The 16,192-nt window shown below is 39.6% G+C and overlaps 1 protein-coding gene across 1 annotated transcript in view; it reads left to right on the top strand.

Moving 5' to 3' along the window:
- The window catches only part of LOC118000915 (cytochrome P450 2K6-like), a 20,238-nt gene extending 4,344 nt beyond the window's left edge, over positions 1-15,894 (top strand). The window contains exons 3-10 of the mRNA XM_034990827.1: positions 2,657-2,662; positions 2,995-3,144; positions 4,698-4,858; positions 7,001-7,174; positions 9,118-9,265; positions 9,636-9,820; positions 11,864-12,005; positions 15,303-15,894. Coding sequence (XP_034846718.1) covers positions 2,657-2,662; positions 2,995-3,144; positions 4,698-4,858; positions 7,001-7,174; positions 9,118-9,265; positions 9,636-9,820; positions 11,864-12,005; positions 15,303-15,490 — 1,154 coding nt within the window. The 3' untranslated portion in view covers positions 15,491-15,894. The remainder of the gene's footprint in view (positions 1-2,656; positions 2,663-2,994; positions 3,145-4,697; positions 4,859-7,000; positions 7,175-9,117; positions 9,266-9,635; positions 9,821-11,863; positions 12,006-15,302) is intronic.
- The last annotated feature ends 298 nt before the right edge of the window (positions 15,895-16,192 follow it).

Below are 16,192 nucleotides of genomic sequence, written 5' to 3'. Positions count from 1 at the left end.
TAGTCCTTGGAACATTTCTTTTTAATTATATATATGAATTCTACTTAGTTAACATACAGTGCAATATTGGTTTCAGGAGTAGAATTCAGTGATTCATCACTTACCTACAACACCCAGTGCTCATCATAACATGTGCCCTCCTTGATACCCATCACCCATCCATCCCATCACCCACCCACCTCCTTTCATCAATCTTTAGTTTGTTCTCTACTGTTAAGAGTCTCTTATGGTTTGTTTCCCTCTTTCTTTTTTTGTTTTTTTCCCCCCCTTTCCATATGTTCATCTGTTTTGTTTCTTAAATTCCACATATGAGTGAAATCATATGGTAGTTGTTTTTCTCTGACTTATTTCACTTAGCATAATACTCTGTAGCTCCATCCATGTTGTTGCAAATGGCAAGATTTCATTCTTTCTGATACTGAGTAATATTCCATTGTGTGTATATATACATACATACATGTATGTTTGGACCACATCAGTCCTTGGGACATTTCTTTTTCTTGGAATTCCAATTAACATCTCATAAAGTCAGCATTGAGGAACAGCAGTTCATTCAGTCCCTGATCTTTAGCTCTCAGGATCCATCTTCTTTTATTCCTTCTAAAAATTTGGGACACTTTTTATCTCTTGCTTCTGGAATCTCAGTTCTTTTTCACAACACTTCACATATTACTCACTGATTTTATGATTATATGCAAAATTGTTTTAATTGGTATCAATGTCAAATCTAATATTTTTTTCCTTAGCAAATAATTCATTTTAAGAATCAACTAGTCTTTCTTTTTAAGTGACTTAACTGGTCATAGGAAAACTACTCTTTGTTCAAAGATAAAATGATTACTTCTCTGCCCCACACCCTGTCTAGTAATCCACCCAAATGGGTACAAGCATTCTTTAAACCAATTTTGTATAAACAGAAGAAATATGTAATATTTTCATTACCATTAGGCCATTTTAGAGTAGTACTTCATCTTAATAAATTATTTTGCCATGTAACTTAAATATATTTCAAACTTTGGTGCCAGTATTTAAAAGAAGTTCCAGGGGTGCTTGGGTGGCTCAGTTGGTTGGGCATCTGCCTTCAGCTCAGGTCATGATCCCGGGGTCCCGGGATCAAGCCTCGCATCGGGCTCCCTGCTCAGTGGGGAGCCTGCTTCTCCCTCTGCCGCTCCTCCTGCTTGTGTTCCCTCTCTCTGTCCAGTAAATAAATAAAATCTTTTTAAAAATAATAAATAAATAAATAAATAAATAAATAAATAAATAAATAAATAAAAGAAGTTCCATTCCTTATAATGCTAGATTAATGTTCTTCACAATTACATGGCTCGACTATTGCTATTCCCTGACTGTGGGTCCTTCATATTCTACTACTGTGTTCTCAAATGTAATTTTTTAAATATAAACACGAGATAATGCGGAGAGTCACATATTTGTTACAAAACAGTTTTATGCAGTACAGGATCCATAGACAGAATGACATTATGTTAATGTAAGAGTTGAACGTGAGCAGAATCTAGCCTTCACCAGTATCCTCGCAAAGGAAGGTTTAACCTCACATGAAGTGGCAACAACTGCGCAGGAGAGATCGCTCTCGGATTTCACGTTCACTAGCAAGGATGGCGCTGCCCCATTTCCAACACCTAGCTTGCCTTCGTTTAGTCTAGTTTCCTATTTCAGGTTATCAGTCAAACTCAGAAAACCCTCCCCTGTCTCTTGCGCCTCCATAGAAAAATGAGACAAATGCCAGTGGAGGAAGGGTGGGCTTAGGGACCGAAACACAAGGAGTAAGGCCACGGTCACCATAAACTGGCCACGGAAAGATGTGGGCCACTTTGGCAACCCTCTCTCTCCTTATTTTTCTGGCAGTTAGCATATATCCTGACTCTTCTAAGAACCTTATTTGACTATTATTTCCCTTAGCCATGCACCAATTCACAGAGCTGTTTCATTCAATAAATATTTATCAGGGACCTACTATATGCTACAACAACACGTATGTCTAGAAATTAGTATGTATAGCACTAACATGTGGAAGCTTCGTTACACCGCTTGGCAATTAGTTACTCCTAACCTTTTTCTTGGGTAAATCTTGTGGCTGTAGTCTACATTTTTCCCTGGCAAAAGAGACTTTGTTTTCTATTGTTCATCAACCCCTTAACCACACCTAGCATGATATAAGCATAGAGACTCAAGATTTGCTTAATGAATTTGTCAGAGAAATAGAACTAAAACCAAAATCTTCTCCCAACCCAGAAATCCTCCTCTCCACAAAGGTAACAGAAAAAGAAAACAATTTTATTGTTGAATAAGCATCAAACCAAAATGTGATGTGTATCACAGACAATCCACTAAGAAATTGCAAAGACAAAAACAGATCTCACCCTGTTATATAACCAAGCAGGCACAACCCATTACAAAAACGTTCTCAAAGGAAACAATATAACGAGTCCTCAATTACTGAGAGGGCTTGGCAGCACCATTTGTCACATACCATTCATCCTAGATTCATCCGGTAATTGGGGTGACCATCTGTGTTAATTGTCTGTATACAAAAGAATAATAAAGTTCTCATATCTTTATGATAGGAGGTAGTTTTGCAACTTGGGGCAAGGCACCCACCAATGTCTGGCTCCTACCCTCCCACAGAAACTGGGAGAAAGGGGTACTCTCTTCCTTGATGTTTATATTCTGAACAGATGGCCTCCAGGTCCCTGAGAAAGCCATTGCTAGGTCATAAAGCTGACAAAAGACACATTCTAACTTCAGAAGGACTTATATATGCTACGAGTCATATATATACAATATGATTATATATATATATGATTTAAAAACAGGAAAAAATACAAGTCTTTTAAAGTTAATGCTTTAAGAGAAAGAGAAGTCTCTTATTTTCAACAGGGAGAATAAAGCTTCTTTTAAATTTTTACTTGCCCTTGCAAATTAAATGTTAAAAGCTTTGAGGAAATAATTTTAAAACATTTTTCTCGTTACAAGGAATCGTCTTCTCTCATGGTGAAACTTCAAAAACTATGAGAAGGTTCAGCTTGACCACCTTGAGGAACTTTGGAATGGGCAAGCGGCTCATAGAAGACAGGATCATAGAGGAATGCCAGCATCTCGTAGGGAGTTTTGAGTCTCACAGAGGTGCATAGAATAAACTAAACCACATCCTATTTTTCATGAGAAAGAAGCCAAATGCTATATTTTATTACTTAGGCATAATTCCAGTATTGTAGGAAAATTCCAAGAATTTACAAATAATTCCCCAATCCTACTCTTCTGTAAGATTCCCCAAATGTCAGCATTTTACATTTGCCTTCTCTCTTGTTCTGTCTCTTTTTCTAAACTGTTTGAAAGTACTTTGGAGACATGCTCTCTCTTTATTCCTAAACACTTCAATGTGTTCCCTTAAAATAAACAAAAACATTCTCTCACATACCCAAAGTACAATTTTCAAAACTCAGGAAATTAGTATTGACTCAGCCATCCCCTGAACTTATTTGGCCAGATTTTGCCATTGTCCCATTAATGTCCTGAATAGCAAAAGAAAATCCTGACACATGCATTACATTCAGTTGTCATGTCTCTTTTGCTTCCTTCCATCTGGAACAGTTCTTCAGTACTAGGTATATTTCTGATCTCTTTAAATGATATGCAGTTAATTCCATATCATTTTAATATTTTATCTATTTAATATTTTAATTATTTAACATCTTCATGTTAATAGTTTTCTCATTTCCTTAATAAATTGAGCTCATTCCTTACTAAAAATATGCTCATTTGAGTATTATCTTCACTGATGCAGATAGTAATAAGAAGAGAAATGGTCAAAGGTAGACAAGCCTGAGATAAATACAGAGAAGAAACAACGCAGTGGCCCATGTGCTAAATTAGCAGTCCCTGTACACACAGAGAGCCCGTCAGCAGTTTGGAGAAAGTACCTACGGGAAAACATCTATTCCTCCTGCAGTGTTAAGCTCCTAAAAAACATTAATTTCTCAGGGCTTTGTGTACATAGCATCTCATATACCCTTACATAGCATCTCAGACACTCTTACATTTATGTATTAAAAAGAAAACATATTCTCTGCAGAAATTCCCCCAGGCCTTCAGCCTCCGCATTTAAGGTAGGTGCTGATGTTAAACGTAATTCTGAGCATTCTGGTTGCTAAAATTAAATGTACATCCAGTGATACATATTTAATAATCTAAGTAGTTTTCAATGATGCGGAGGAAAACAGATCCCAGTAACTGAAGAGGTTAAAACAAGAGGATCTAGATGAGGTTCTTTCAAGTAAAATCATTTTAATCATCTAGATATACTATTTTAAATTTTGAATTGATTGTAGGCTTCTAGGTTGGTATTTTCTCAGATGTTACGCATTAACACTTGCTACACACACACACGTACGTCCACACACACTGAAATGGCCCTCACCCGGCACATTTTAATTTCTTTGAGCCAAATGTAGATTTTCTTTGGCACATACTTCTAGTTTGCCTTGTGGCAATCTTTTAACCAAATTCTGGATATTTTCCAAGGCTCATCTAGTCTCACCTCTCCTTAAAATGTATGGTCACCAATCATCTCATTCCTCTATGAAATCTTTTATTGACAGTCTGTCCCCATCATTCCAGAACTGGCTTAATACTGTTTATGTCAGTATTCCTAATCTGATTAATGAATTCTCTTATAGGAAAGCCTTTTGAAGTCAAAACAGTAATGAATGCTTCTGTTGCTAATGTCATTGTGTCAGTGTTGCTTGGAAAACGGTTTGATGACCAAGACACCCAATTCCTGAGACTCTTAACCTTGATTGGTGAAAATGTGAAGCTCGTTGGAGGTCCTAGGATTGCAGTAACTGTATCTTCCCTACTCAATTTTACTTCTTCTAAGGTAGGTTAGAAGAAGTAGGTTGTTCAAGAGACCATGAAAAAGTATTTGTTAGAGAATTGCCATTTCAAAAATGTACACTTTCTGGAACATTATGAGTACAGAGATGTGACAAGCCTGCTTGGTTAACACATCTGATAATTCCTCCATCACAAATTACTGCATCAGGATGCCTGGGTGGCTCAGTCAGTTATGCATCTCCCTTTGAGTCAGGTCATGATCCCAGAGTGCTGGGATCAAGTCCCGCATCGGGCTCTCTGCCCAACGGGGAATCTGCTTCTCCCTCTATCCTTCCACTCTGCTCATGATCTTTCTCTCTCTCTCAAGTAAGTAAATAAAAATATTAAGAAAAACAAATTACTGTATCAAATAATATCTTACAATGCATGGATTGTGAATCACATCAATAAATAGTTCAGTTTATGACTTCAGTAAATTTTCACAATTTGGCCATTCATCTTTTACCCATACCACTGGTTATGCATCGATGCTTATCACGGATAAGCCATGAATGAATAAGGAACACTCAGAAGAATTCACTTAGAAGAGTGAATTTAAACAGAGGAGAACTATCAAGTACTAAAAACAGTACTAAATAAAATTTTAATATCTATTCTGCATCACGTAAGTTCAAAATAGTGCTACAATCCAATTTTTTATATTTGCGAGCAATAAAGTTGCTGTCTTCTAGAATGTAGGAACTAAGAGCCTTGTCAAATAGTTCCCATTTTCAATAGCACAACTGATAGCTGACAATATTATTTCACTTTGTAATAATTTAGGTTCTGTTATTATAAGTACATGTTTACTTTAAATACACCTGTAACTTAAAGGGGAAACAGGCAACTATGTCTGTTTTTTTAAGTCAATTAGAGAAAGACAATTATCATATGATTTCACTCATGTGGAATTTAGGAGACAAAACAGAAGAGCATAGGGGAAGGGAGAGAAAAATAAAATAAAACGAAACCAGAGAGGGAGACAAACCATAAGAGACTCTTAATCATAGGAAACAGGATTTCTGGAGGGGAGGTGGGGGGAATGGGGTAACCGGGTGATGGACATTAAGGAGGGCACATGATGTAATGAGCACTGGGTGTTATATAAGACTGATGAATCACTGACCTCTACCTCTGAAACCAGTAATACATTATATGTTAATTAATTGAATTTAAATAAATTAAATAAATAGCTCAATCTTTAAATAGAATTTAAAAAAGATTTAATTTATTTACTTATTTGAGAAGGAGAGAGTATGAGCAAGTGTGCAAGTGGGAGCTGTGACAGGGGTGGGGGAAAGAATCTCAAGCAGACTCCATGCTGAGCATGGAGCCCAATGCAGGGCTTGATCCCAGGACCTAGAGATCATGACCTGAGCTGAAATCAAGAGTCTGATGCTTAACCAACTGAGGCACCCAGGCACCCAACTATGTCTAACTTTAGGTTGGCCTTTTATCTTTGGTATTTATTAGGTCACTTGGGTGGTTAGGGCCCCTTTGAGAATCTGATGAAATATATAATAGAGCTTATCTCTCAAATACATGAATATACTGAGAAACATACCAAATTTAGCAAACAGTGAAGTCCTTCCTGAACTTTCTAAGGGTTAGAGAATATTAGATTATATGGTGCTGCTCCCTGGGACCTATACACAGTAGACCTGTTCTAAATTACAAAAATAATTATTCTGATCCTGCAAGGAAACATTAGTGGTAAAGTGAGTGTGCTACATAGGACTAAAAGAGTTTAACCTGGAATCACCTAGGAGTTTGGACGAAAAACAGATTTATAGCCCTAACCATAAAGCCAATACTGTTTCCATGTCTTGTCTAACCTCTAAGTAGACGTGTTGGGTTACTACTGGCATAATATACAAAATACTTCGGGTACATAGAACTTACTATAAACCATATCAATATTCATTGTAAGTTACCTAGTTCCACTAAGTCATGTTTTCCAGGTCAGTCTGCCAGTTAGTTGAGACAAAATTGAAGTCTAAATGAGATGTTATTTCTATAATGCTTCCAGAAATAATGGTGTCATTCCCATTATTGCACACATTACATATGTATATTTAACTTACTTTGCTGTTTTTTATTCTTTCAGCTTTTCAATATGTTTCCAGTTTTGGGGTTCCTCCTAAAAAGTCATAAGACAGTACTCAGGAATAGAGATGAATTATTTGCTTTTATAAGGATGACTTTCCTAGATCATCAGCATAAATTTGACAAAAATGATCCAAGAAGCTTCATTGATGCTTTTTTGGTCAGACAGCAGGAGGTAATGGTGTTTTGCTCAGGGGTTACCTTAGCCTATTGTTTATTATTTGGTTTAATTAATAGCATCTGGAGGAAAAATATTTCTTGCAAAGAAGAAAGATCACTGGATGCAATTAGGTTAACAATGGTAGATTAGTATCCTACAAAGAATGCTATTTACTACATTTTCCATTCTCAAAAATTTCCTACTGCTTTTCACATCACTCTCTGAAAAAAAAAAAAAAACAAGATATTTAGAGATCTCAAATGTTAGCTTTTAGAATTAGTACAGTATTCCTTTTATTGCAATCTTGAAAATGTGTGTCAGTTGACTAAACCAAGAAAGATTATTTCATGCAATTAAAAAAACAAAACAAAACAGGGGCTCCTGGGTGGCTCAGTCGTTAAGCTTCTGCCTTCGGCTCAGGTCATGGTCCCAGGGTCCTGGGATCGAGCCCCACCTCGGGCTCCCTGTTTGGCAGGAGGCCTGCTTCTCCCTCTCCCACTCCCCCTGCTTGTGTTCCCTCTCTCGCTGTCTCTCTCGTCAAATAAATAAATAAAATCTGTAAAAAAAAAAAAAAAACCAGTGTTGGGCATATTCTTTTTTTCTTATTTTTTATTGTTATGTTAATCACCATACATTACATCATTAGTTTTTGATGTAGTGTTCCATGATTCATTGTTTGTGCATAACACCCAGTGCTCCATGCAGAACGTGCCCTCTTTAATGCCCATCACCAGGCTAACCCATCCTCCCACCCCCCTCCCCTCTAGAACCCTCAGTTTGTTTTCCAAAGTCCATCGTCTCTCATGGTTTGTGTCCCCCTCCGATTTCCCCCCCTTCAATCTTCCCCTCCTGCTATCTTCTTCTTTTTTTTTCTTAACATATATTACATTATTTGTTTCAGAGGTACAGATATGTGATTCAAGTCTTGCACAATTCACAGCGCTCACCATAGCACATACCCTCCCCAGTGTCTATCACCCAGCCACCCCATCCCCCCCCCCCCCCCCCCCACTCCAGCAACCCTCAGTTTGTTTCCTGAGATTAAGAATTCCTCATATCAGTGAGGTCATATGATACATGTCTTTCTCTGATTGACTTATTTCATTCAGCATAACACCCTCCAGTTCCATCCACGTCATTGCAAATGGCAAGATCTCATTCCTTTTGATGGCTGCATAATATTCCATTGTATATATATACCACTTCTTCTTTATCCATTCATCTGTCGACGGACATCTTGGCTCTTTCCACAGTTTGGCTATTGTGGACATTGCTGCTATACACATCGGGGTGCATGTACCCTTTCAGATCCCTACTTTTGTATCTTTGGGGTAAATACCCAGTAGTGCAATGGCTGGATCGTATGGTAGCTCTATTTTCAACTTTTTGAGGAACCTCCATACTGTTTTCCAGAGTGGCTGCACCAGCTTCCATTTCCACCAACAGTGTAGGAGGGTTCCCTTTCTCCGCATCCCCATGGTGGGCATATTCTAATCACTCAGTTAAAAACTAATTTCCAGGGGCGCCTGGGTGGCTCAGTTGGTTAAGCCACTGCCTTTGGCTCAGGTCATGATCCTGGAGTCCTGGGATCGAGTCCCGCATCGGGCTCCCTGCTCGGCAGGGAGTCTGCTTCTCCCTCTGACCCTCCTCCCTCTCATGCTGTCTCTCATTCTCTCTGTCTCAAATAAATAAAATAAAATAAATAAAATTAAAAAAAAATAAAATAAAAACTAATTTCCAAATGCCAAACAGCCTTTCCCATTGTTAGAATTATTTATCATCGTTAGCATCTGGGATGTGCTTTATTCGAAAATTCTGCACAATATCCTCATAATAAAAAATTCCACTCAATTGAGGAAAGAATGCCCAGCTTTGCTTTTTAAATTCATGTTAGGTTATCTGCTATGATTGTCCAGTATAAAATTTTTTCATCACTAATAATTCCTTTCCCCTTTCAGGAGAAAGATACATCTACTGCCTATTTCAGTGATGAAAATTTGGTGGCACTGGTTAGTTACCTTTTGCGGTTTGCGGCTGGTACAGAAACCGTGGCCTCCACACTGTGCTGGGCACTTCTGCTCGTGATGCGATATCCTGAGGTCCAGAGTAAGTCTCTTAAGATTCAGGGCATTGCCTGAAGGAAAGACTCAGAAATCTCTTGGGCTGGAAAAAAGCAGAATTCTATGGCCACACGAGATACCTTTAATTTATACCCTTGAGGACAGTGTGTACTTTTAGGTTCCTTTTGACATGAGAAAGTAGATTTTGCTCTCCAAGCTTCCTGAGATGGTCTGCAGGTGTCACTCCGTGCAGGTCCCCAGAGGGACCTCAGGAATAGAGGTCAAGTGCAAGCAGTGCAGAGAAAAGATGGGTCAGAACTCATAGAGCACTTTGGTTTGATTTTCACATGGAAGGAAAACTGAGAAGATTGTTCCAATATCCCCTCCCCTACCTCTAATCACTGCATTTTATCCAGAAAAGGTCTGTGATGAGATCACCAAAGTTGTGGGGTCAGCCCAGCCTCGAATTGCACATCGAACTCAAATGCCGTACACAGATGCTGTCATTCAAGAAGTACAGAGATTTGCTGATATCCTGCCCACAAGCTTACCTCATGCAACAACCACAGACGTGATATTTAAAAATTACTATATTCCCAAGGTAAGGGTTTAAGAAGGGGAAATGAGGGGAACGGGAAAGGATGTCAGGTGCTCAAAATCACAGAAGCACTGAAATGAACTGTTGGAAGGCAATCTCAGCCTGCCTTTCTTCCTGCCATCCCTCCCTCCCACTCCCTCCCTTCCTTTTTTCCTTCCTCTCTCCCTCCCTACCGTCCAATAAAAGGTAACTGAGTGTATCAGTGTGTGTGCACAGACTAGGTGGTAATTACTCCGTGCAAGGTATTATAAGGTATTATTATTTCTATGTGGCAGTTGAGGAACTTGGGGTTCAGAGAGTTTAAGCGAGCTGGGTGAGTAAGGGGGCCAGATCCCCAGAAAGGCATGCCACCATTTTAGAGCTCAGTTTTCACCACGCAGGGCCCCTGACAGCCACACCTCTGGCCTCACATGCTTCCTCACACAGAAACATGCCCAGGCCCTCTGCTCCTCAATCTTATGGCATCTAGATGCATTCTTGTGCTTTCCACTTGCAAATTGAAGAAGTATGCATAGATATTTGCTAAAAGGACACTGAAGGCAGGAATCCGCATAGGATCAGAGCATGCCCATAGCACTAATTCTGTTCCTTAAAGCTTTGTCTGGTCACTGCTTCTGGGCCCACCTCTGCATGAATCCGCAGGGGCCACTAGCTATGTGGACCCCCTCCCCACACTATCGCCTGCTACTCTGTGTGTACCCTACAAACAAGGGGCGGCATTCATCTTTGGAGTTCCCTTCTCAAGCACGCATTAAAACACTGTTGGATTGAATTAATCAGATTTGTAGCTGATAAAAACAAATATAACCGATGTCAAAAACAAGAAAAAGAGACCCCCAAGGAAGCTTTAATAATGGCATACACGCCTACCATGCTCCTGGTGGCTAGGTCCCTCAGTTTCACCGAGCTCCAATGGAAATAATCTAGCACAGTTGTCATAAGGAGGAAAAATCCACAATGCCCAGGTACATATACTTATAAATAAAAAAGAAAGAAACAAAGGAATAGAGCACAAAGGAAGTTGTAAAATAAAACACTTTAAAGCAGTTGTTTGCTTTTCGTGACTCAAAAACTATACAGATTCATGCGCTAAGACAGCTAACCACAATGATAGTCTTGCAAAGCTTTCTTTCTTTCTTTTTTTTTTAAGATTTATTTATTTGAGAGAGCGAGAATGAGAGAGAGAGTACATGACGGGGGGGGGGGGATTAGAGGGAGAAGCAGGCTCCTCGCTGAGCAGGGAGCCCGATGTGGGACTCGATCCAGGGACTCGATCCAGGGACTCCAGGATCATGACCTGAGCCGAAGGCAGTCGCTTAACCAACTGAGCCACCAGGCACTCCTTGCAAAGCTTTCTTAAAGAGGAAGCTATGATTAACTACAGTGAAGTAGTGAACACTGTTGTTAATGGAGGGGCAGGCTTTTCTTACTATTATTTTAATTTTAGTTTTCAGAATACTCTTTCCCATATCACAATTAAAATTCCTTTCCTCAATCATCCTCGGTTGTCTCAGAGCATGTGGCAAGCTGTGGAAGGGGGAGCAGCTGACTTTTGAGGATTTGCTTCGATGGGCTCATTAGATCTAGCTTGTCCACCCTCTCAGTCCCTGGAGGGAAAAGAGCAAAACCTCACTGAGCCTCAGACCTGCCAGGGACCGCACCAGGGTCGGTCTACATATCGCTGCACCTGAGGCTCACAAGTCACCCCATGAGGGCTCTTTAACTCCCTTCATATAGATTTAGAAACTGGGATATATCAAAAGTTAAACAACATGCCATTATCACATAGCAAACACAGGACTAAGTAAGAATCCATTTCTAGTTCTGAGTCCAAGGCTTATGTTTTTTTAGGAGGTACTGAACAAAAATGTGGTAGAGTAAGTGAATGTTCCACACTCAATCCCAAGTCCCTGCACCTCCCCTCCTTCCAGATTCTTCTAGAACACACTGCTTCTGAAAAATTACTGAGACCTTCACACATTTTGAAAGAGCCACCTTTTTAAGAAGGAATGTAATCTCTGTCATTAATAGCACTTCTGTTTCTAGGGCACCGAGGTCACCACTTTGCTGACCTCTGTACTTCGGGACCAAGCACAGTGGGAAAAGTCAGACACATTTAATCCTGAGCATTTCCTGAGTTCCACTGGAAAGTTTATCAAGAAAGAAGTTTTCATGCCCTTTTCAGTGGGTAAGGTATCCTACTTTGAGACAGGTTTGAAAAATCTGGAGATATTTGGCCTTGTCTGAGGACTGTGCTTAGGTTTTATATTTTTTTCCTAAACGTCAGAAATATGGACGAGTGGAAAAGGCCTTTCCCCCGCAGGCTTTAAATTGGCTGTAAGACAGTAGGCATTGGAATGGCATTTTCTTAGGGAATCCTTAAAGATTCCTTGCAGCTGAGGCTAGGGTAGGGCCTTGGGAATTTGAGGAGAAAGTTAAGCAGGGAGACAATGGACAGCCCACTTCACTCCAACCAGAAAAGCTTTGCTTTATTTTTATTTTTTAAAGTAGACTCCATACCCAGAGTGAAGCCCACTGCAGGGCTTGAACTCAGGACCCCGAGGACCAAGAGTCGGTGGCCTAACCAACTGAACCACCCAAGCACCCCTGAAAAGCTTTGCTTTAATATATATAAATGCCAGTGTTTTTTAGAATTTCTTGGGTAGGAGAGGATGGGAGGGGGCTTAGGGATAGGGAAGAGAGAACTTTCCACTAGAGTACATTTTGGAATCCAGGGAACTAAATGAATTTATAATTTTCTGGATTCTTAAGAACTTGAAATGAATTCTCCATTCCTAGAAAAGAATGTTAGCAAAACTATACCATAAGCATTTTGTCACCTTGTGCCTTTCCCCTTACACAAACAATAGGTTAGCATTCACTCCATATACCCATTCAGCGATAGGTAAACAGCAGTCACCCAAAGGATAGACTTTCCTTACCTACTGATAACTAAGAGATACAGAGAGATACAAAGTACAATGCATTCTCCTAATTTTTACACACAAACACACCCATAGGATGATATACCAGAAAACAGTACATGTATTAATGACTCCTACTTTAAATAAAAATGCAATATCACATCTGGAACTAGAGTTAAAGGAAATGAAAAATAATCCACATGTAATTCACAGTGTTATGAACTCAATTTTTCTTAATGCTTCCTTGCATTATATTTTGAAAAAAAAGCCATGGAAACATAAACAATGATCTCTGGAGGGCACTTCAGCTACATCTAATTCCAAACCCTCATTTTACAAGTGAAGAGATGGAGCAATTAGTTTATTACCCATAATGTTTGGTTTTTTTTTTTTCCCTAGACTCCTTTATCAGATCTTGGATTTACTGATGTTTAAAGAGAAGAAACAATGTTTCCCTTGACACCCCCTTTTCTCCATAAACAGCACTGTTTTTTTCTGACCAACTTTGTCTCCAGGTTCTCCATGGTTCCTCACATACCTGGGCCTGGAGGCTTCTTTGGACTATGAGACAAGAAGCAAATAGTCCAGATTTTTGCAGAGTGGCACATCTTCAAACAAGTTTGGCAAGGCTTACCTTAGGAATTCTAAACATCTCCAGATATACTGTGTGTGTGTGTTCCCTGCTTTAGGAAATCTAGGAGTAGTGATACTCTGTTTTATCATAGACAAACAAATGGGAATATTCTTAAAATATAACAACCAGAAAACCATCACAATAAGAAAAAATATCATAAACCCAATGTTGAGTGCGAAGTCCTCACGCTCATCCTTACTTACTGCATTAAGACAGAGATTTTGCTCTCTGGAGGGCTTATTTGATTTTTGATCACAATCACTCCTAACTAATTTTGCATACAGCATTTCTTTTTAAGATAAACAAGATCATTTGCTATATTTTCACCTATATAATCTTAAAAGTAAACCAAAACAATACATGCATTTTATTTTTAGGCAGCTAGACTCTTACCTTGAAACTGAATAAACCTAAATATAGGGTAGATAATTCACACCCTAAGTTGCATTATTTATCATCCATTTAGATGACACCACTCAATCATACATTTCGTTCTGGGCAGGTGGGAAGATCTGATCCTAAAAGCTAGATTAGGTGTTCCTTCCATGGGCTCCCTCAACACCCTATTGTAGCTTGTGACACTGTGTAGTATTTACCTAGTTCCTTGTTGGGCTCACCTACTGGGCAGTGAACCCTTCCTGAGCAATAGTCTCAGAGCCAAGCTAAATTAAATACCTGTATCTCCTTGACATTGCACATACATTGATGGATTGAATTGTTAGCTTTTATTTAATAAACATTTTCAAACAGAGAGAAGAGTATACATTGCCTTTCACCTCTAAAAGTCCTGCCTTGGTACTAGGCATCGTGAAAAAATACCCCCCACTACCCTTTGTGGAGTTCATCTGTTTCCTGGAAGTCCCATATAAACCAAAGTGCTACTTTCTTTGAGTTGTAAAATAACTACATTTAAATATTTTTCTGAACGTTGAAGTCTTTTGTGACTCAGTACACTTGAGAGTTACCTTCCTAATTAAATAAACAAACAACAAAAGAAATCTAACTTGACTGTCTACAAAAGGAAAGCAGGAAAGCAGAGCAACAGGCTTAGGATTCACAGACTCAGGGAACAGAAATGAAAAGACGTGATAGGTTCTTCTGAAGGACTAGAAGCAGAAACTTTTCATAATGCTATATCTCAATCAACTATATTATCTTTGTTCTACAATGTAACCACAAAACATTAAATTTGAGCCAAAAAAATGCACCATTCTCAGCTCAGCATGTCTTACAAAAGATATATAACCATTAAGTCCCTCTTGTTTCAATAAAAACTTACCTAGAAGACTTCCTTCCTCAACTTTACTGACTCCACCTTTCAAATATCTTGACATTTCCCAAAAGTAATACAAACCAAGTCTCTGTTCTTAAAATGCTTTGGCATGACCGAGTGTCTACTTAGCCTCTGGCCTCAGGTCTTAGGCTCCAGAACTCATGCTCTATGCTCCGGTCAGAACCAAATTTTTTTAGCCCTGAGATACATCATGATCCCTTCCACATCTCACTGCATCTTTGCCTGGCTGATTTCTTCTCACCCTGGGCACACGAGCTGAGATGTAAAGCTCTCATACAAAGGAGGAGTCCTCCCTGACCCTTTAAATCACACTGGGTACCTTTACTATCTGTTCTCATGACACACTTGGCTTTACCCTTCTAACATTTTCCACACTAAAATGTTAATATTTGTTTAGCTGCTTGTTTCCCTCATGGTGGGGGGGAGGGGTAGGCGGGGAGAATTAGAATATATACTTGATTTTATATTTCCCGGGCTTCGGCAGAACCCATGAGGCTCAGAAGAGGTTAAGCAACTAATTCACACATTCTAAAGTAGGAGAAATCACACATGGACAGCTTTTCTCTTTGTCCAGATTGTGTTTCAATTTTTTGTGCTCATACATCTCCTAACCCTCCACGTCCATCTCCTCAGGCCGCCGGATGTGTGCTGGTGAGTCACTGGCCAAGATGGAGCTTTTCCTGTTCTTCACCAGCCTCATGCAGAAGTTTACCTTCCAGCCACCCCCCAGGGTCTCCCATCGGGACCTGGACCTAACCCCAGACATTGGCTTCAACACTCGACCAATGCCTCACAAGCTATGTGCCCTGCTCCAGGCCTAGGCTCTGCATTGCAAGCTGCAGCCCCAGTTCTTGATGGGGTCCTCAGCACTAACTCCCCTTTTCTGCATCATCAGCCACATCATTGCAGAGGGTTCTCATGTGAGATCAGACTGATTTCCTGGGCTAATCAATGTAGTGGATGCCTCCTTGCTGTCATTCTCTAAGACAGAACATGTGACAACTAGAATCTTCACTTCCTGCTCTAAGGTCTTTCTTTTAAACCAAAACTGTCCTTTTCCTCCAATGCCTATGAGACATTTAAATATCACTGAATAAACTACTGAAAAAACTACTGAATCAGTAGTTTTAATTGGTTAGGGCAGGATGACTATATAATTAATGCTTTGTTCTAATATGTCCATGAACATCTTCAAAACTGCAATGAAGAAAATTCAACTTTTAAGTGAGGATCACACTAAACATAAGACATATAAGACATTGGATCATTCTGTGAATAACCAAAAAAGGGTGGTTAACAACGGATAATTGCTCATGAGTATTGTCAGTTTGCTGAGGTCAGCAAGCGAATGCTTCTGCTCCTGACGTAACTGGAATTTGCAGGCCCCACTTCCCTGCGCCCCATGCTCTGAAGGCACACGCAAGACCCACGGGCTGCAGAATAACAACATCACGGTCAGTTCCCCTGAGACACAAAGCATCTTCAGCCTTTATGAAGTCAAATGTATCTCCCCATCATCAACA

Source organism: Mirounga leonina, unplaced genomic scaffold (assembly GCF_011800145.1).
Source record: "Mirounga leonina isolate KUSES-001 unplaced genomic scaffold, KU_Mleo_1.0 Mir_53, whole genome shotgun sequence".
In the NCBI taxonomy this organism is placed as follows: Eukaryota; Metazoa; Chordata; class Mammalia; order Carnivora; family Phocidae; genus Mirounga; species Mirounga leonina.
The sequence above is the reverse complement of the archived record's forward strand: the minus strand, read 5'-3'. Positions and strand labels throughout refer to the sequence as shown.